General features: G+C 44.5%; 3 protein-coding genes across 3 annotated transcripts; all 3 read right to left on the bottom strand.

The window, feature by feature from the left end:
* Positions 1–6860: 6860 nt before the first annotated feature.
* LOC145711583 (uncharacterized) lies at positions 6861–7571 on the bottom strand. Its single transcript, XM_081789273.1, has 3 exons — positions 7246–7571; positions 6927–7195; positions 6861–6870 (listed from the first exon to the last, which is right to left on the bottom strand). The coding sequence occupies exons 1-3, from the start codon at positions 7537–7539 to the stop codon at positions 6861–6863; spliced, it is 573 nt and encodes a 190-aa protein (XP_081645399.1). The 5' UTR covers positions 7540–7571.
* Positions 7572–7700: 129 nt separating this feature from the next.
* Positions 7701–9033, bottom strand: LOC145711582 (uncharacterized). The gene is made up of 4 exons (XM_081789272.1): positions 8809–9033; positions 8453–8758; positions 8111–8365; positions 7701–8063 (listed from the first exon to the last, which is right to left on the bottom strand). Exons 1-4 carry the CDS (start codon positions 9031–9033, stop codon positions 7701–7703), a joined length of 1149 nt encoding a protein of 382 aa, XP_081645398.1.
* A 4328-nt stretch (positions 9034–13361) lies between these two features.
* Positions 13362–13889, bottom strand: LOC145711580 (uncharacterized). Its single transcript, XM_081789271.1, has 2 exons — positions 13619–13889; positions 13362–13537 (listed from the first exon to the last, which is right to left on the bottom strand). The coding sequence occupies exons 1-2, from the start codon at positions 13887–13889 to the stop codon at positions 13362–13364; spliced, it is 447 nt and encodes a 148-aa protein (XP_081645397.1).
* Positions 13890–19274: the final 5385 nt, after the last annotated feature.

The following is a 19274-nucleotide window of genomic DNA, read 5'->3' as shown; positions in this document are numbered from 1 at the left end:
GAATATCACACGCCATTTTTCACCCTGCCTCAAAGAGCTTATTTAGCCGGTTAGGAAGGGATATATTTATGAAAATTGACTTTATATTTACACTGGCTCTTATTGCTCCAGCTGCGGATTCTTGACCAAAAGATGTTAACTCGCCCAGGTGCGAGTCATGAGAAGAGGCAATTCAATTTTTGACGAAAAATGTTTTCCCGAATTTTCGAATTTTCGGAAGCTCGAAATGGAGAATGCTAAAAATGAGATACTGATCCGGAAATTGGCGCCGGTTTTTGTGAAATCGAAGGTTTATCGCCTTTGTCCGATAGCAATTAACAAATCGGACGGGGTTTTATCGCTAATTGACAAAATTGGAAATTTTCGTTTTTTGACGCTCTTTTTATCTGATCAGTTTATTTTCAAACGATCTCATTTTAACAAGCTCCTTCTTTTTAATATACCTTACCAAAGTTCTCAAGAATAATCGACTCTGAAGGTCAATAATAGTCGATTTTCGGATGAATCACGGACTTTTCTGGCCGAAAATTGCTGTGGAAGCTAAAATTCAGGGCACAAGATTGTCAATTTCGACACCGAACCCGAAAACCGACAATCTTGAACCAGAATTTTTCAAATTTTATGTGAGATTTTCGAATAAAAACAAGGTGGTGTCAGGATCCGACAAAAATTTTGGCCAATTTCGCGTTGAAATTTTCAGAGGCCTGGATTCCGTTTACCGGCCAATCAGAAGCCAAAAATGCGCTGACCCAAAAATTTGTCGAATTTTTGCCGGTTCCTAACGCCAACCCATTTTTATTCAAAAATCTCACATGAAATAAGAAAAATCATGAAGTCGAGCACTTAATTTTGTCAAATTTTTCTCAAGTACTTTTTGCGAGTGAATTAAAATTCACCCAAAAAGAGTGTCGCGGTGCGCCAGGCTCGTCAAAAATTCGAAAATGAATTTATTCTTGATTGCGCCACATTCCAAACGCTTGTCATTTTGCGCGATCGACAAAGTAACGGCAAAAGGAAAGTTGAAAAATTGAAAATTTAGAAATCGTTGAGTTAATTATTTGAGCCTGTTAAAAACTCTCTTCTTTTTGCACCTGGCTAACTTGCTCGCCCCTGGTGCTGTATATTTGTGACAAGTGACCTTTTTGCTCATTTTTGTTTGGAGAAGATACCATCGAGCATTTTTGTTATTTTTGAGAAAGCGGGATAAGGATCTACTAATTTTGGGGAGACCTAGAATCGAGATTCTAGCGCGTGGCGAATTTACTTTCGGGATTAAGGGGCGAGATTAAGGTTTTCCTCGAAGCAAAAACTTAAGAACGAAGCATAAAAATCTTTCCTGAGCTGAGATCTGAGCTCGATATCCTGAGTAAAAACCTGAGTCAGGGTCTGAATGACATGAACTTTAAAGCCGCACCGCGGCTTCTTTTAAGAACGAAGCCGCAGAGCGGCTTTTCTCAGAGCATTTTTCGGACCCTGACTCAGGTTTTCTTCTCAGGCTGCCGAGCCCAAGCTTGGCACTATCCACCCTTATTCCAATTGAAAGAAGATGATAATGTTTTTTATCATCGAGTTTTCTAAAAATCGACTCCGCCCCGAAACCTCGTTGAACAGTTGTATTCAGCTTTTGCTTTTTTGCTCCGATCCGTAATTTTTTCTCGGGCGATGTGTTCACAACAGCGTCGAGGGTTGTACATCTCTCACGTAATAATATTTGCCGTTTGGATTGCCGTGAGCCTCTCCTTGCCGATTTACGGAGCGACGAGAAGCTCCGACGAGGCCACGTGATGCAAGAGAGCCGAGCAAGAGTTCCTCCGAGCCCAACGCGCCAAAACAACGATAGCTCACGATGCAACATCTCAGAATCGAGAATCAATGATGATGGTAGAAAAATTATTTTTTCGAATTTGGGAAAAATATTTTTTTCACGAAATTCTGAAAAAAATCTTATTTAAAAAATGAAGCTTGAAAAGTTCATAACTTTGTCTTTATTTGAGGAAGCCGCTTTTGGGGTACTTGAAGCGAAAGCCGCTGGTATCCAAAGATTGAAAAAGCGCTCGTCCCGGTTCTCATAACGAAGCCACTTGGGGGAACAAAGCAGCAACTCCGAGCGGCGCTTCATCAATTTTCACGCGTTTTTGCGGTTGCTCAATTTCGCTGCTTTCAAACAAGCTCATCGCTTTTTTGCTTAGTCATTGTATTTTTTGAGAGAAGGATAGTTTGAACTTTTCTTTTCAAAAACTATTCAAAAAATTCTTCAAAAAAACCTCGGTTAATAGCTCCTGACTTCTGAAACTAAATGTCTCCAAAATTAAATCAACGGAGGCCAGAACGGAAGTGATTTCAAGTAAAAATACATTTTGCAAATCTCTGGAATCGCGGTTGTTTTTCCTATTTTGCGCCAACAAGAGGTCTCTTTTGATGACCGATTCGAGCAGCTCTGAAACGCTTTCAAAGTTTTCGAAAATTTGCAAAACAAATAGGCGCTTTTTCGCTGATTTCCAAGTTTTCTAAGATTTGCCGGATATTTGCCAATTCACCCCAATTGTTTGCATTTTGACAATTGGCGGGTTTTCTTTAATCAGAAAGTCGGGTAAATAGACACTTATACTTCCTGGGAAGCCAAATTCTAGAGCGAGATAGAGACGGTTTTTGAGCCAAGAACTGGGCTCGACGACCTGTGTAGAAAACCTGAGTCAGGGTCTGAAAGGTCTTCAATGAAAAGCCGCGTAGCGGCTCTTTTATATCGAAGCCGCTATCAAAAATTATGGCGAAGCCGCGTTGCGGCTTTATTATCAAAAGCCGCAGTGCGGCTTAGAATTTTAGCCTTTCAAAACCTGACTCAGGTTTTCTACGCAGGGTGCCGAGCCCGGTTTTCTGAGCCGAATCCATTGATATTTTTTATTGAAAAAGTCTTTATTGGACATTCTTTATTTTGTTTTTGCTGAATCGTCATTCGGTGTATTTTGTTGCGTCGGTTTGCGTCGCACGTTGCGGCAATAGTAACGAAAAAGGGGCGTTGGGTTGTTGGATCTATCGTCGGGATCTAAGCACTTGTCGCAGGACGGAACACGTTCGCCGTTCAACCCGTCGAAGCAGAAGGCACCTCCGTCACTCAAATCACGTGACGCCACGAACGTCTCAAAAAACGGACGAGAAATGCCCACCTGCCACAACCGAGGCCAAATCACCTCGGCGATTCTGTTTTTCACTTTCCAAGAAATTTTGTTCAAAAAAAAATTTTTCCATTTCTTCCTATCATGATGTTTTCCGTTTTTTAATCGGAAATTCAGAAAATAATTCGTATTTTGCTCGTCAGTTTGTTTTCGCGCGGAAGTTTCACCCTTCCGCCTGGCGAAAAAGATGATCCCGGGAAGTGAAAATCCTCCTTTTTCTATTTTTTTCATTTTCTAAAATTCAAATTACTGTAAATATAATGCGTTTGGGAGGTGAAAGTGTGGCGAATATTGTTTTGCGAAGAATGTAAAAGTTGACACCTTCGCAAAACCGCGCTCGAAATGTTTACGAATAGTTTATGATGAATTATTGTCCATTTAATAATACTCAACGAAGATGCTGACAGGTGCGCGCACCGCCACCAACTAAACGAACATCGCTTTTTACTGCGTAAACAACACTTTCCAACCTGGTTTTCTTCTTTCAACTTTTTCTTGCTGGACAAAAATAAGCGATAGAAACTGAAAAGGAAAACTCGATTTACCTTCTTTTCCTACTTTTTAATAATCTTATACTTTGTTATATTTGCTTTTTATTTGCTGCTATTCAAAAATATTTTTCATACTCTGACAAGAGTCGAAAAGGAATTTCTACTGGTTCAAAATGAATGAGCATATTTTCAAATATATTTTATTATCTCGGGTTAATACAATACCATAAGTCCTCCTTGATTTCAGAACTCAATTCTCAGACCTTTCATTGCTTATTTTTCGACGCATAAGGATTTTGACCAAATATTGTCATTTTAAATTGATATACCGTCGTTTTCCATCTTCAGAGCGTTTTTCAGATGACAAGGGTAGACCAAAACGCTCTTAAGTTGGAAAATTTACGACCAAACTAGGATGACAGTGGGAAAAAATAATGAATGAAAATGCATAATATGAATTTTTTCCAAAACTCTTAAAATGCATCTCATGTCATTTTTACCTATTTATGATAAAAAAATTACGATCTTTGAATCAGAGGCTATTTCACCTGAAAAAAAGCGTAGAAAAAAATTTTTTTCAATGATTTTCAAACGTTATACTAATTATTCCCAAAAACGCTCTAAAGTTGGGATTTTTTCAGATGACAAAATATTAAAAATATTGGAAAAAACGCTCTTAAGTTGGGCGCTCTTAAGATGGAAAACCACGGTGACACGACTGGGCGAACCGGCAATTTAAAGTCAGATATGAGTCATAAAAACGATAAGAGATACTATTTTTTCACAATTGTTCAGACGAATAAAATGCTCAAAATTTAAAATAGCAAATTATAAAAAACAACCCGCAGGACGATATTAAGTATCAACTAAGTGGTTGAACTCTCATGACATTCTATTAAACCTCTTTAGCGATGCACTTGTGGTAACAAGGATTTTCAAGAAATATGCGTGCTCATATCAAGAGAGTTTTATTTTGCTCATGAACTCATCTAGTGGTAAGGGCGACTACGACAAATTCATTAACGAATTTTGTTCCCAATTTTCTCAAAGATCTTTTTTTTATCATACTATGAAGAGAAAGGTATAACAAGAGAATCACAATTTTCTCAATTTTTGTTTATTAAATTCGAAATTCTTATTATAAAATTCAGATATTCTTTTTGTTCTTTTCTTCGATTGCGAGTAAGTCACTGAACGAGCAATCAGCTACCGCATGGAACAATATCGTCGACGCCTACGAGACTATTCTCGCCAGAATTTCCGATAAAACGTATAATAAGTATGATTGCAACCCAATGTCGGCAAAGAAATTTGTCGCTTTTTTCGAGCGTGTAGAGAATTTTGCCGTCAGAACGAAAATTAACTGCTCAGAATTCGCTGTTTCAGGTGATGAAAACGATTTCATAAAACCAAAAGTATTTATCAACAGCGAAATGGTCAAAAAATTCTTCATATCCGTCAAGAGCTTTCATAATGCTTTTGTGTGCATGGACGGTAATACTTACAAGAAATGGAGTTCAAAACGCATGGTTAGATTTATCGATGGGAAAATAAATGAATTTGATAAAACGCATAAAAAGATGTGCAAACCAAAGCCTGATTGGAGGCTTGAATATTTTTGTAAACCGAAACATTATGAGAGCCTTACTGATGCTGAGAAAGCAAGATGTCCAGACCTTCTCCCTATCTCAACAACCCCTAAGCCTTCCCAAAAATTTGCACTCACCAAATTGACTTATAATTTATGCGTTCGAAATTTTGATAAACTTACTGATGCTCTTAAAGCTAAATGTCCAGATTTTTCAAACTTTGATTTCGCAAACTCTGTCACAACACCCCCTAAGTTTATTCCTGGTTATGGACTTAAGCCGAAGGCCTAAATAAAGCTGTCAAGCTACGATGCAACGAAGAAAAACCATTTATTTCTCCTGGTATTATGGGAATATGCCAAACAGCAATTCTTTATTGGCGAAAAACTTTTCCCGAAAAAAATACTGGCCACTGATTGGCCGGTAGGCCAAATACAGGTCTCTGATTGGCCAGTTTTTCTCATGGATTTTCTATGAAAGTTTGTCGCGAACAAAGAATCGCAGTTCGGCATTAGTATTATAATCACGCATAAATAACAATGGTAATGGGAATATTCCCGAGCACGCGCAATTACAATACTGTGGTAAGAGAAGCTCCGCTGAGATTCTAAGGTTAGGACTGGGCAGTATGTAGGGCGTGTGCTCGATTTACCCTACTTGTACTGCTTATTTCAGGGATGGTGGGTGGGTGAGTCTTTTTGAATCAGGTAGGAGTCTTATTGGTAATGCTCCTGCTGAGAAAAAGTCTCTAATATAAGTTTCCCAATTTAAGGTTTTAGCCTCAAGCTATAACCTTTTGGAATGAACCTGCGTGATTTCGGGGCACCCGCTTGAATCTAGATGCTCTCGCGCGCCTGTGACACCTTCCGCCGTTTCCTGGGAGTCTCTGCTGCCGTTGACTAGGCTCCGCTGCCGCGTTCTATTTTTAGCGGCCTGCTAATCCCTTGTCCTAGATTCGTATTATAATCACGCATAAATAACAATGGTAATGGGAATATTCCCTCCCTACCATTCTTGTTATTCTCATCAATCGTAAAAATGAGTCTTTTTTTATTCGAGTCTGTTTAAAAGTGGAAAAAGGCATCTTTTTCTTTTTATGCTTCTTCAGCAGTGTTTTTCGGCTTCTTTGGCTTTTGACTTGCTTCTGGTCGTTCTTGACTCTAAGGCCTTTCATAATTGATTCTTGGATTTTTAAATGTTAGTACCTTTGGTTGGTCTTGGTCGCTGCTAGTGCTGTCGTTTCGTTTTCTGGCTCTAGATTTTGCCACGCTGACCGGCGCTCCTGAGTTGCTACATTCAAGCCAGCACCTTTCGTAGTAGTCTGGCATGGAGCTTCCCGGTGCCCAACGGAGTGTGTGTGCTAGAGTCTGTTGTGATAAGCCTGTTCGGCGTCCCTCGATGTAGAAACTGACTCTTCCCGTGTGCGCCGAGACCTACGACGTTTATTAATCTGAGTTTTGTTTTCTTCCTTGATTGGTTACCTTTTTTGACAGTTTTGCCTTGGCTCCGTAGCGCGCCAGGTAGTCAGATGCGATGCGAGTATGGCCTTCGAGCGTCTTGAGAACAAGGCCTAAAAAAGTTTCTTGTTGAGTCTTGAGTAATAAGTGCTATAAGTACCTGAATCTCGATCCCTGAGTTGGGCTCTAAGTTCTAGGCCGAGTGGGACTCCATGCCGCATGTCCATAACGATGGTGAGGGTTTCCATTCGCTTGCAGAACGGATCGGTTTTGCTGCATCGAATATGGAATCGCCAAAATTCGTTTCCGTCTTCGGTAACGACTTCTCGATCTTCGACTCTGAGATTGAGCGCTTCTTTCATTCTTGCTCCCGTCGTAAAGCAGATGAAGAAAGCGATGGCCGCTTCTCTTGGCTTGGGCTTATTTGTCTTCAGGAGCTCTTCCCAGAGTCGGATTGCCTCGGGCTCGTCGACGACCTCCGCTTGCTTGAAGGAGTATTATTTTTCGGGCTGGGTCTCCCTTTTTTTTTTTATACCTTTGGGTATTGCAGAGTCTGGGTTGCTGACTCCCGCGCTCTGTGCTCGCACCAGGTCTTTATTTTCCGTTTTTGCTTCGGGGTGAGCGGTTTTTTGAGTCGAGAAACGATGACGTCCTGGATCGTTACGATCCCTTTCTCGTAGGCGTAGGCCTTGAGAGTCGGTCTTGTGAGGAGTCTGTCGAGGAAGTGTTGAATCACGTCGTCGATTTCGGCTTCGTCGTAACTGAACGTGGCCATTGCTTCTGCTACTTCCCAGTGTTCCAGGAGATTCTTGTAGTCGAGCCAGGTCATGGTTCTTAAGAATTGAAAATTTGAGACCTTTCCTTTGAAGAGCTATCTGAGAATTTTAAGCATTTGAAGCAGTTTTTTTTTTAAGAGTCCTAAAAAGCTGAGAGTCTATAGTCGGCTAGTTTGAGATTTCTGGCTTGTTGCGCTTCTTTCAGTGGTGATTTTTATTCGACTCCACCCTGATCTTGGAATTTCTTGGTGTCGCCACCAGCATTTCCTCCTCCTCGGCCTCGGCCTCTTCCGCGACCTCGGCCTCGGCCTCGGCCTCGCCCGCGGCCTCCGGAATGAGTCTCGTTGTCTCCGTCCTTGGCCTTTTGGCCGTCACCTTGGTGGTCAGTTTTTGCTTTTGATTGACCGCCGTTATTGTGTCCACCTCGGCGTCCTCGACCCGGTTTCGAGTCTTTTTCCGACCGCCAGTCTTCAGAGCCGTCACAGGGGTTGCCGATCATTTTCTTGAAGACATGGTGGTTGGTGTTCATCGTGAGTGCGCGATCGAAGCTGTGTCGGACGTTCGGGCGCATGAGCGGCTGAATGCGACGCTTTAAAAGCAGGGTTGCTATTTTACGAGTCTTACCGTGAGTGAGAGCAGCGCGTCTTTTCGAGTCATATCGGGCATCCTGATCAGTTCGTCCAAGATGCTTTCGATGATTGCTCGCTCCGGGTATTCTGGGGACATGGCTCTTTTGTAGTTGCCCAGGAGTCGCATGAGCTTGTCCTTTTTGAAGGTGCGCTGGTTTTTCGCGTCTGAGACGAAAGCTCGGAATTCCTTGCCCATTTCCCGAAGAGAGTCGCCGTCGTCCTGAGGCAGGTTGCTTGTGCCTATTTGAGTCTGAAGCGTGTTTTGAGTGGAATTGTATAGATTTCTGTTTATTGGTATGCGTGCATTTGTTATTTTCCTTTGAATTTCTGGACTTACCATGAAATAAGACTCTTCTCCTGTGAGCGGGTCGACTTCTTTGAAGACCGCCGAAGTTTCCGAGCCGCCTGAAGATAGTTCGGCGATTTTTGACTCTCGAGCCTTGATCTGGGCGAACATGGATCCCTTGAGGCTGTATCGCTCCATCTTGTCCGCAATCAGCCGGCGGATTTTCGACTCCAACTCCGCTGGATTCCAACGGTCGTAGAATTTGTTATCTTCTTCTGACCGTTTTTTGGCGTTTGGCTCGTTTTCCTTGATCGCAAGACTCTTGTCGCGGTTGGCCTCTAGTTCCGCGATTTCCGCCTATGAAAAAGCGGTGAGGGTTTTGAATTTTATTCTAGTCATCTACTTACGATGAGGGAGTCGGTGAACTTGTCGTGAGTCAACATGTCCTTCTTGATGTCTTCGATTTCCATGAAAAGTCTGTCCGCCTCTTCCGTTCTCGTCTTGGATTGAGCGATTTCGAAGAATTGGGCCTTTGAAATTTGGACTCTTGCCGCTCGTGTCTTCGCCTCTTGCTCTGTGAGCTTGGTGTGGTCCGCCAGCAGCTTGGAGAGAGTCTTGGTCTGATCCGACATTTTTTCCAAGGATTTCGAGTCTGAAAAAAGGAAGGAGTTACCGCCAAGGCTTTTGTTTCTAGTTTGGTATAGTGGTGAGGTTGGGTAAGTGGTGTTTTTTTTTTTAGGAGAATCTACGAGCCAGAAGTGGCTATTCTTGCTGGCCTTTTGAGTCGAGTGTGAAAAGGGGGCAGAATCGGTATATCAGAGTCTGTTTGTGGCGACTTTTATGGTTGAGATGTTAGATGCCACTTTCCAGTAGCCGTCGGCTGTTTTAACTTTTGCTGGGGTGAGGATTGAGTCAGCCGGGATGTCGAAGATTCTGTATCCCTTGATTCTGGCTTCTGTGATTACCAGTGGTTCTGATTCGAAACAGGGGACAACTAATGCCCAGGGCGTGGCTATTTCTACGAGTCTGTTATAGAATCTGTGGGCTGTTTTGGGAGGCGGGAATGCATACAGCTTTCTTCCTATGAGCTCATGAATCGGGAAATTAAGGAAATCTTTTCCAAAAGCTCCTCTTGTCTCTCTGCGCGTGATGAAGTCTCTGCATTTCGCGTTCAGTGGCTGAATTTTGTTAAATAATTTGGTTCGAGTCTTTAGGCAATTTACCGTTGCTGCCACGTCGACGTCCAAGGAGTCCGAGAGGTGAGATTGAAGATATGCGAATCCGTCAGCCGTTAGTTTTTGTTCTCGCGAGTCTAAATTCCTTGAGGGGCCATCTGCAAGTTGTTTTTTGGTGCTAACCCAATCGACTTTCATATCGATGTTTGAGCGCTGCGCTAGAGTCCAGATTCTGACTAGAATCTTATTCATTTCCGGATCTTTGCTTCCGGCTATTACACCTTGGACTACACTATCATTGTCGCACAAAAATAGGATTCTTTTGTCTTTCAGCTTCTGCCCGTACCATTCCAGAGTGAATTGGATCGCCGCTGCCTCTTTGATCCCGATGTGCTTGTCTGCCAGATCTGGTTCCCAAGCGAATCTTTCTTCTAAGTTCCATTGCTCAATAACGATGGCCCCCGCGTGAGAGGATGCGTCTGTGTAAATTATTAGGCCTGTCTCTTGGCGATTTAAATTTGTCCAGTGTCTTTTGAGCCCTTTCTCTTCTAGCAGGCTCCAGAGTCTCCATTCTTCTTTGACCTCTTCTGATAGGGCGCAGGTTTCTTTTTCTTCTCTCAATGCCTGGCTGATGAGAATCGTTGTTTGTCGAATAAGCATCCTCATGTTTGTCAGTACTTCTGCCATGCTCGCCATTGTGCCTCTGATTCTTTCTAGCGTTTTTGTCTGGATCGTTTTCTTGGCCTCTGCGTCTTTCATAAGGGTTTTGAGGGCTTCCCATCTTTGCAACGGTATTTCAACAGTTTCTTCGGTTGTGTCCAGAATGAAACCCAAGAATTCGATTCTCTGGGTGGGTGTAAATGTGCTCTTGGCTATGTTGACGTATCCGCCAAGGGCCACTAGAGTCGCAACTGTAGCCCAGACTTCTTTGCTTATTTTCTCGCCTGTGAGGAGCTCTTTTCGTTCTTTATCAGAGTCTGGTGTGATTGCCAAGAGTCTGTCATCTAGATAGAGTGTTATCCTGACTCCATTTTTCCTTAGGAAGTTGACTCCGCAGAGATTCATGAGCTGATAGATTCCTGGTGCTGCCGGGATTCCGAAGGCGAGGATGTTGTTTCTGAAGACTTGGCCTCCCCATTCGAAGCATGCCATTTTCCTGCTTTCCTCGCTGAGCGGAAGCTGGTGGAAACCTTAAGATGTGGTTAGGGCTTCGGTGTTATTTGACAGATTTTTTGGCCGAGTTTCCTTACCCTTCTTATCGTCGAATTTGAAGAGTAGGTCTCCCTTTTTTAGCATCTGAATCGCTGCTCCGACTCCTTCTAATTTGCAGGGAAAGGTGTAGAGTTGGAGCGGCTTGAGGACTCCACCATTCCAGCAGACTCTGGTTTCCCTTCCTGGCTTGTCGACGAGGACAAATCCTGCCTGAATCCAGCATTTTTTCGAGTCTGTGAGTCTTGAGATTGATCCCATGTCGCACCACTCGGTTATTTGGTTGATGATTTCTTCGTTCCTTTCTTTCACTGCTTCTTGGCTCGGGACGGACAGAGTCTTGAATCGTTTACCGATTTTCTCATAAGGGCGTGGCACGAATTTTGAGAGTCTGAGTCTATCATTGTACCAGGTTTTAAAATTTCCACCCAGTTTTTTCAGAGTTTCCGTGTTGGCTTCGTTTCTCTTCCATATTGTCACCAGCTCTTTGTGTTTGAATCTTTCCGGTTTCTTCGGGGGGATCCGTTTGAGGTTCAGGAATAGGTCGGCACCCGCGTGGACAAAGTGATAAATTAGTGGCCGTATTTTCTCTGGCATTTGATGGATAAGTGTCCTCCAGTTGTCTTTGTTGTGTGTCCAGAGTCCTGAGACGAAATCTGATTCTTTCTTCAGCGCTAATTTGTCCCAATCTGGCTTTTCCTCGTTGTTTAAGACTCTGATGACTCTATGCAGCAGTTCTGTTTCGTAGATTTTCCATTCTGGTAAAGTTTTTGGGCCATTTGTGATTGTGTTGCTTATGGTGACAGGGTAGATAATTGGGATTTTTTGTCTGTTGAAGACTCCTTTATTGGCGAGAATCTTCATTTCCGCCTCTATTTCCTTCCAGCTCTTCGTCTTCTGTTTTTTGTCTCTTTCTTTTGGGTCCTGCGACTGGGTAGGTAGACTCATAGCTTCTTGGGATCGGAATTTTCCAGAAGAGCTTCTCGTACGTGGTGCCGTAGAGTGAGGACGGATCTTCGAGTCCTTTTTCTAGCCGATTATCGATGTCGTTGAGGTTCAGCGTCTTGTATTGTGCCTCTGGAATTGCGTCTCTATGCGGCCATAGTTTGCGCAGCGTGCCAATCGCGTCCCACGCAGTGTAATCTTGATTCGCGTCAATGTTCGTTAGAAAATTTCTGAGCGTTAGGCTAAGTGGGTTCGCGGGCCCGAAGATTGTGTTCAAATGAGTCCAGGCCGATCTGGCTGCACTCGAGAGGAGTCTTGGGAAGATGCATCTGGTGTTGGTCAATTGGAAATGGATTTCTCCGAAGATCGCATTCGCTATTGTTGCACACAGTTGCCTCTCGTTTGCAAAAGAAGCTCGTCTTTCCGCCGGCGGGCGTCCGAGCATCTTCTTGAATCTGCAGTTCCAAATGTGGGCCACCATTGTGAGTCTTGGCGATATCCGAGAGTTCGATTCTTCTGGGGGCTTACATTGCGCTAGAATCATTCTGAAGATGGCCTCCGCCGGCTCTCCCCAGAGTCTTAGGAGAATCCATGCCACACCCTCTTCCAATTTGAGGAGATCCGGTTTGGAGATCGAGTCTCTTTCTAATGGCTCCATCATTCTTGCCCAAAATGCGATTTCGTCCGAGTTATAGACGCTTTTCTCATAAACCTGTCGCATAAGGTCCGAGACGAGGGGTCTGACTGTGTGTTCGAGCGTGTCTTGGATGTTTTCTATGTCGACTTTGTTGGTTGAGGCTAGACGGCGGTTGATCCCAATCGAAGGGCTGTGGGCCAGTATGGCAATAGTGCGGAAGGTTTCCAGCATTTGAGCCCCTTGGAGGCCCTCGTTGTCAGCTTCTTGTAGAATCTTTCTGATGCTATTGGACACTTCCTGTGACTCTGCAATGATCTTGGTTGCTTCAGCTGCGAGGTTCGTCAATTTCTCGGCGAGAGTCGAACCGTAGCATGGGATTCTTTTTGGTGGGACTGCTGCGTTCGTGTTGAGACTATTTTGTATGTCCCAGACGAGTCCTTTGAGCATCTCTAAGTCGACGCTTGAGTGTTCTATCTGCGCTGGGTTTTCGCCCGCGGCTGCACCTGCATCTGCTGCTGGGGATGAGTCTTGGGATGGTTCGTCTGAGGGTGCTTCCGCATTCGAATCCTCTTTTATACTGGCTTAGGATTTTTAGGCCTGCTTAGGGCTTTTTTGGCCTCTTTTTTAAGTTTCTTTTTATTTTAATATTGATTCTTGTAGCCGCTCCCTGAATCCGATGGCATTTCTAGCGCATTAGGCGCTTCTTTTTGTGTTAGATATTGCGATTCCATTGCGTCTGAAAAGCGAAAAAGTTTAAGCTTCTTTGTATTTATTATTTATTCTTTTTCGGTTCTGAATATGCTCTTCATTTTGGAGTCAAGAAAGAGTCTAGGATCTTCTAGTGAGATCGGGTTAATTTATTAAGCACAGCTTCTGTCAATTTTGATTTAAAAATGTGAAAGAGTCTTTTTTTTCAGTGGGAAGTAAGAGTCAGTTTAACAGTTTTTTATCAATGAGGTTTTTTTTTTCATGGCAGTTTGTATTCTTGAGTCTTCTAGTATCTGGGTGGTCTTGGTGCAGCGTCGGAGTGCACTGGAGGGATGGGAATCTCGTGGAGCTTGTAGAGTCGGACGAAGATGAAGCGCATGTAGTGGACCAGGTTACTTCCACAGATTTTGTACGCGAAGAGAAGGATGACGTCCAGCTTCTTTGGCTTGAGGAGTCCAGAGTCTAAAGATTTGCATAAGTTTTTATGACTCTTATTTTGCTGGTTATTACTTTTTTTTTTTTTCTATATTTTGTGTGTCTTACCTATGGCTTCTTTGAATCTTCGTTTGATTCCTTCATAGTTTAAAAACTCCACCACATAATGGATGACAGCTCTTTCTTCTTTGGTGAGGTAGTCGATTGGGTCGAGTCTCCATTCCGTGGTTCCCTCCTTGATTTCCCAGCTGCTTCTGTTGTTGTATTTGTAGTGGCGGTGGCCGGGGAGTCGAGAGTCTTTGAACTTCTGGAGTCCGGTGCTGCTGAACCAGGCTTGCTTGACCTCGTTGAAGTTGCTGATGCTTCGGTTGTCGAGCATGTCTCGAACTTTTAAAGGGGCCCTGATATGTTAGTTTTGTGAGAAAAGACTTTTTTCTTTTGGTTTGGGATTTAGATTCTTAGAGTTTTTAGATTTGAAGTCTACTGTTTTGAGTCTAAGGGCCCTTTCCTGCGGATCTTTCCATCAGCTTGGATTCCTTCTTCGAGAGGTAGTAGTAGTTGCCTTTGGCTCCGGTCTCCGCGACGAGTCTGATTCCAATTCTCGGCTCTGTGAGGACTTTTTCTTCTGCAGCCTTGATCGCAGCGAGTCGTTTTTCTTCTGCCTCCTTGTCTCGAGCCATGCGTCTTTCTTGAGCTTCTTTCGCCTCTTTTTCGCGCTGGATTTGCTCGGCGTATTCCCGGCGGATTCTGGTGTTCTCGTCCAGTTGTCTCTTCATCTGGATCTTCAAGGCTTCTTTGGCTCTGGCTTTGTCCGCTGCTCTCTGGGCTTCTGCCTCTGCTTCTTGCTTGAGTCTGTCGATGCGCGCCTTCTGAGTTCGTCGCTGAGCTTCAGCCTCTTCTTTCTGAGCCATTCTTTCCAGCGATCGGCTTTCAGACTCCTCGATGATGTCCGACAGTGGCTGGTCCTGGCGTTCTTCCATTTCTTTGGCGATTCTCGCGCTTCTTTCTTTTGCCTCTGCCTCTTCTTCTGCTGAAGCGAAGAGGGTATCGGTGCGTCGGTTCCAGTCCTGGTTGTCTCCCTCGTCGTCGGACTCTCTGATCGCTTGGTCGTCGGAGTCGGAGCCGGAGTCTTGATCCGTCAGCGCCACATTTCGTTGGTAGCCTGGAGGGAAGAACTGGTTTGGATCTGAGCGTGCGTTGAAAGAATCTTCTGAGTCTGTGTCGCTAATTGTTCCAGTTTCCGTCGCAGGCGCTGATGTTTGGGTCGCCATCGAGGTGCTGGACATCTCGGTTTGAGTCTCGGAGTCTTTTGAGTCTTTGAATGGTTTGATTTCCGAATTTATGAAGTCAAGTTTTGACTGATTTGAGTCTTATATTTCTGTTTCGGGTTTTCAAAACCAGTCCCTGAGTTGGTCTGAGTCTGCTGAGTCTTGGCCTGCTGAGCGTCCACACTGTCGGTCTGGCAGGTTCCATCTCGTCTCGACGTCCAACCGATGACTCCTGAGTCTCGACGGGTCAGGACTCTGGCGATGTCCTCTGGAACTCCGTCTTTGATGTACTCGTCTCTTCGCTTCTCCTTCCAGGACTCGAGGGAGTCTTCGCCTCTTTTTGGGAGTCTATCTTTCCTGAACAGGAAATCCGCTCTGGACTTTATTTCGGGTTCTTTTTCTTTCCTTTTATTAGGCGTACTAAGTTTCTTGTTTTTTAGTTCTAGAATTTTTTTGAACCCATTCCTTGATAGCTGAGACTCTCTCTTGGTAGGCGGGGAGTCTTCCTTCTGGAATCTGGCGGTCTTTGTCGACGTAGACGACGTTGAGGAGCGGTGGGATGTCCATGGTGGTCTTGGCGGTGTTGAGGCATCCGTAGAAAAGACTCTCGTCTGACTGATTCTGGTCGTCTTCGTTGAACTTTCCGTTTTCTTCTCGGATAAGATCCGAGAGAACGTTCGAAGCGCCGTTGATCGCATGTTGCCAGCCGTCGAGACTCATCTGCCTGTTTGGATCGGAGAATCCTTTAATTTGGGTCATTTCTTTTCCTTCTTTTTCTTTAAGAAGTTTTTAATCAAAGCTTTTTCTTTTATTTTAAATATTCTTGGGAAATTAAGAGGACCCTTTCCTTCGAGAATCTGTTCCAGCAGATCAGTGAATCTGTCTGCGATTCTGCGTCTCATCCGGTTGAGCATTCGGCCCTTCTTTTCGTTCGGTCTCTGCGTCACCGGGTCGGATCTGATTGCCGACTTTCTCTGTCTCCAGAAGTTTTCGTCGCCGATGGGGTCTTGGACGATTCCAGCTTCGTTTCGGAGTCTCTCTAGTTCATCCCCGCTGGGCATCTGGACTTTTTCTGCGTCTCTTGGCATTTCTGAGTCTGAAAAAAAGTTTCGTTTTAGAGTCTGGGGATTTGAAAAATTTTTGGCGCCAGGAGAATTTGGGATGGAAGGGAATCTAGAAACAATTTTCGAGTCAGAAATGAAAGCTAAATTTTTCTTTTTGGTTTGGCTTCTTTTGCGTCTGAGATTCTCTTTTTCTTGGGATTTTAATCCTTGATTCTTTGAAAATGGAAAAATTTCTGAGAATTTGGCTTTTGATCCCGTCCTTTGTCCATTGGCGCGCGCGCCAGCCAATCAGCGCCCCCGATTCTCGGGTCGCGGAAAGACTTTCCCACGGTCCCGGATCTTGTTTTAAAATGCTATTTTGACTCTTTATGCTTAAATATCTTGGACCTGGCCTGGAATGGATTCTTTTTGTGCGTTTTGTGGACTCCAGAAGATGGCAGTAGGGAGTCAGAAGAAGAGGAGGAAGGGTTTTTGGCTGTTTTTGAAGGTTTACAATAAGATTTTTCTCTTTTTTTTTAATTTGGCTCGCTCAGCTGCCTTAATCGGTAGATTCATGTAAACCTGTTCCTTGATTCTAGTGTTTTGGCTGGGGTGGCTAATTTTGACTCAATTTTTCATTTATTTTGACGCTAAAAGTATTTTATCTTTGAGTCCGTTCCTGAATTTGAATCTAGTTGTCGGCTTTAAGGAGCTCTAGTCGTGCCATCCGATCTTCGAGAGTCTGTTGTGTTTGAGTCCAGACGTTGGGGAAGAAATTTTCTGCTCCGGCTCGTTCGTTCCCTTCCATGTCGAGGTTTTCTCCGGCTCTGATTCCGTCCAGCAAGATGTCCCGGAGGTGAGTCGAGAAAGGGGTATTTGGCATTAGTTTGTGTCTTTTTGACTCCGCGTCTTCCCAAGTTGTTCTGTTGGCTCTGATTCTGAGTCCTTCCACTTTCTGGATTCCTTCTTTCGCTGTCCCAAGGTTGTTGCAGCTTCTGGCCATGAATTCTGCCACTCTTGGGTGGCCCCAACAAGGTGTGATTCTAGATTCATAGTCTCCATCGCAAGCCATTGAGAAGATTTCCCAGAATCCTGAATATCGTTGATTTCGGTCTCCTTTGAGGTTCGATAAGAAGCCCTTTTCCAGAGTCTGAGTAACGAATCGAACATACGGTGCTGCCCAGGCGACCAAGGCCCGTCGGAGTTCTTTTGCGTCTTCGTATGAAGGTAGGAGCAGAGTCGTGTGTTTGAATCTTGTGTGCTCGCTGATCAGCTCTGCTACTTCGAGCCATTTATCTCCTGATTTCTTGGAGATTTCCTTCGCTAGATTCTCCAAGTGCCGATTCTTTCCGGCCGTTTTGTTTCCTACCACGAAAGCGTCAAACTTTTTGCCGCATCTTGCAAGGCCAGCGTGGTAAATGACGATTCCCGCCGCTTCTGGCTTCTCCTGACGTGGCCTTTTCGCTATCCATTTCTCGGAGTCCTCGAGCTTTCTGAAGCTTGCTGTAGAGTCGTTCTGCCCTTGGAAGAGGATCGTTGTCGATGTCCATGCTTCTATTACTGAGTCAAAACCGTGAACAGTGGTGTTCTGGATGGTTTGGATGAGCTCAGCGTCAAGGTCTGCTAGGTTAGGGGTTTTGAAGGCTTCTGAGAGTCTGACATAGATTTGTTGCCACTCGTCGCTGGAGATTCCGATCTCGAGACGCTTTCCTGAGAGTCCTTTTTGGAACATCCCATTTCTGGACATGCAGCTTTCCGTGCATTGAGGCTGTCTGAGTTCTCTGATCTCCTGTGCTTCCTGGTGTTTGCTGCACCAGGCTGAATCTCCATCGGCTTCGCCGCAGAACGGCCATTCGCAGGATCTTTTCCGTTTTTCCAGTTTTTCGCGCTGGAATTGGAGTCTTGGCACTTTGGAAATCTCTTCTCTCTTTTGAGTCCATTTGTCTATGAAGCATCTTAAAATCGAGTTTGGGCTGAATCTTTTGCCACTTGTCCAGTTCCATCCAGCTGTCAGGACTCCGAGGTTGTGCTCTATTGAGCGGGACTGAGGGCAAGCTTTTGTGTCTCTGACTATTTTCCCGATGATTTCGAGAATGTCCTTTTGAGTCGAGAAGGGGCGGTTGACTCCCACAATGCAGGCTTTTCCTGACGCGTAGAAATTTCTGGTGGGCTTTTGGAATTGTCTGATGCATTTCCGGACGTTCTCTTCGGTCCATGGTTGGGCTGATAGAGTCTTTAGCGCTTCTGATTCTTCCGGAGCGAGTCCTGGGTGAGCTGCTAGTGAGAGCAATGATTTCTCCCTTCGGTGGATTTGATCTTTCCCAATATTGAAGACCCACAGTTGCGGAATCACCTTGTATGGAATCCACATTATCCAATGTGAATCCCCTTCCCCAATTTCTTTGATTCTGGCGGTTGTGTTGATGGGGACAACCTTTCTTGCTGCTGCTTCAATCCATTTTTTCAGCGATTTCTTGTTTTTGAGCTCGAGCCATTCTATGTGCCACTGAGTCAGCATAATCTCGCAGCTTCCGTCTTGGCTTATGACTGAGTCTTCTGAGATCTGTCGGTGAGCTAGGTGAAGTACTAGTGGCGTGAGGATTTTTGATAATGGAGTCTGAACCGGTTGTTCGGAGTCTTCGAGTCTGAATTCACCAATAACATCCAGAATCCAGCTGTTTTTATTTGCTGGTTCCTTTCTTGCCCATTTCGTTTCACCGTATTTCTTGAGAGTCAACCAGGCGTTCTCCTGGTGGCAGATCTCGCGCCAGTCGCTGTTGATCGCTTCCATTTGTTTGAGTGAGTCAAAGAATTCCGCCGGGTTTGCGTCTGCTTCTGTGCAACTGAGTCCGTTGAAGATTTCTTCCAGTCCCTTTTTTAAGAGTCTCTGGAGCCAGTGTTCATCCGGGAATTCAGGTCTTTCGTAATTTGCTTGAGCCTTGATTTTGTCCTCCATGATTACTCGGAGACAGACATGGTGCCAAAAACCCTTGTTGAGGACATTCTGATTTTCCGAGTCTTCCCATGCTTGGAACCAGTCTTGGCTCGCCAGCTTGTTCCATTTTGAAAATTCTTCCATCACATTGGTGGGATAGAGTTTGCCCTTCTCGTCAGGCTTTGGGGCGGCTTTTGAAGCTGGTGTGTCTCCTCGTCGGGCCAAGATTCTTAACGGGCCTTTCTCTATGTTCAGGGCTTTCAGGAGTTCCTCCAATGTCTCTGAGTCGGTAATGTTGACGCTTGGTTCTACGCTCATGCCTGAGGCATCTTTTTTCAGGAGTTTTGTTGGGCTGAGCAGCGGTTTGAAGGGAAATGGCTTCGACTCTAGGCTCCAATCTTCGGGGGAGTCATTTTCTGCTTCAGCTATTTCTTCAGCAATTTGCTCGAGAGTGAAGCTGGGCTCGTTGCGCGGGTTCGCTGCCCAAAGTGACTCTTTACCCATGGGTGAAGTGAAGA

This window comes from Oikopleura dioica, chromosome 1, assembly GCF_907165135.1.
Source record: "Oikopleura dioica chromosome 1, OKI2018_I68_1.0, whole genome shotgun sequence".
NCBI lineage: Eukaryota > Metazoa > Chordata > Appendicularia > Copelata > Oikopleuridae > Oikopleura > Oikopleura dioica.
Note: the sequence above shows the minus strand (reverse complement) of the source record. Positions and strands in the feature narration are given on the sequence as shown.

Bases quoted from the DNA above. Each gene is read 5' to 3' on its own strand.
- LOC145711583 (XM_081789273.1), bottom strand. From the start codon at position 7,539: ATGACCTGGCTCGACTACAAGAATCTCCTGGAACACTGGGAAGTAGCA. The intron at 7,196-7,245 runs GTATAAAAAAAA...TACTCCTTCAAG, and splicing joins AGACTCTGCAATACCCAAAG to CAAGCGGAGGTCGTCGACGA.
- LOC145711582 (XM_081789272.1), bottom strand. From the start codon at position 9,033: ATGTCGGATCAGACCAAGACTCTCTCCAAGCTGCTGGCGGACCACACC. The intron at 8,759-8,808 runs GTAAGTAGATGA...GCTTTTTCATAG, and splicing joins AGTTCACCGACTCCCTCATC to GCGGAAATCGCGGAACTAGA. The intron at 8,366-8,452 runs GTAAGTCCAGAA...AACACGCTTCAG, and splicing joins GAGAAGAGTCTTATTTCATG to ACTCAAATAGGCACAAGCAA.
- LOC145711580 (XM_081789271.1), bottom strand. From the start codon at position 13,889: ATGCTCGACAACCGAAGCATCAGCAACTTCAACGAGGTCAAGCAAGCC. The intron at 13,538-13,618 runs GTAAGACACACA...GCAAATCTTTAG, and splicing joins AAGATTCAAAGAAGCCATAG to ACTCTGGACTCCTCAAGCCA.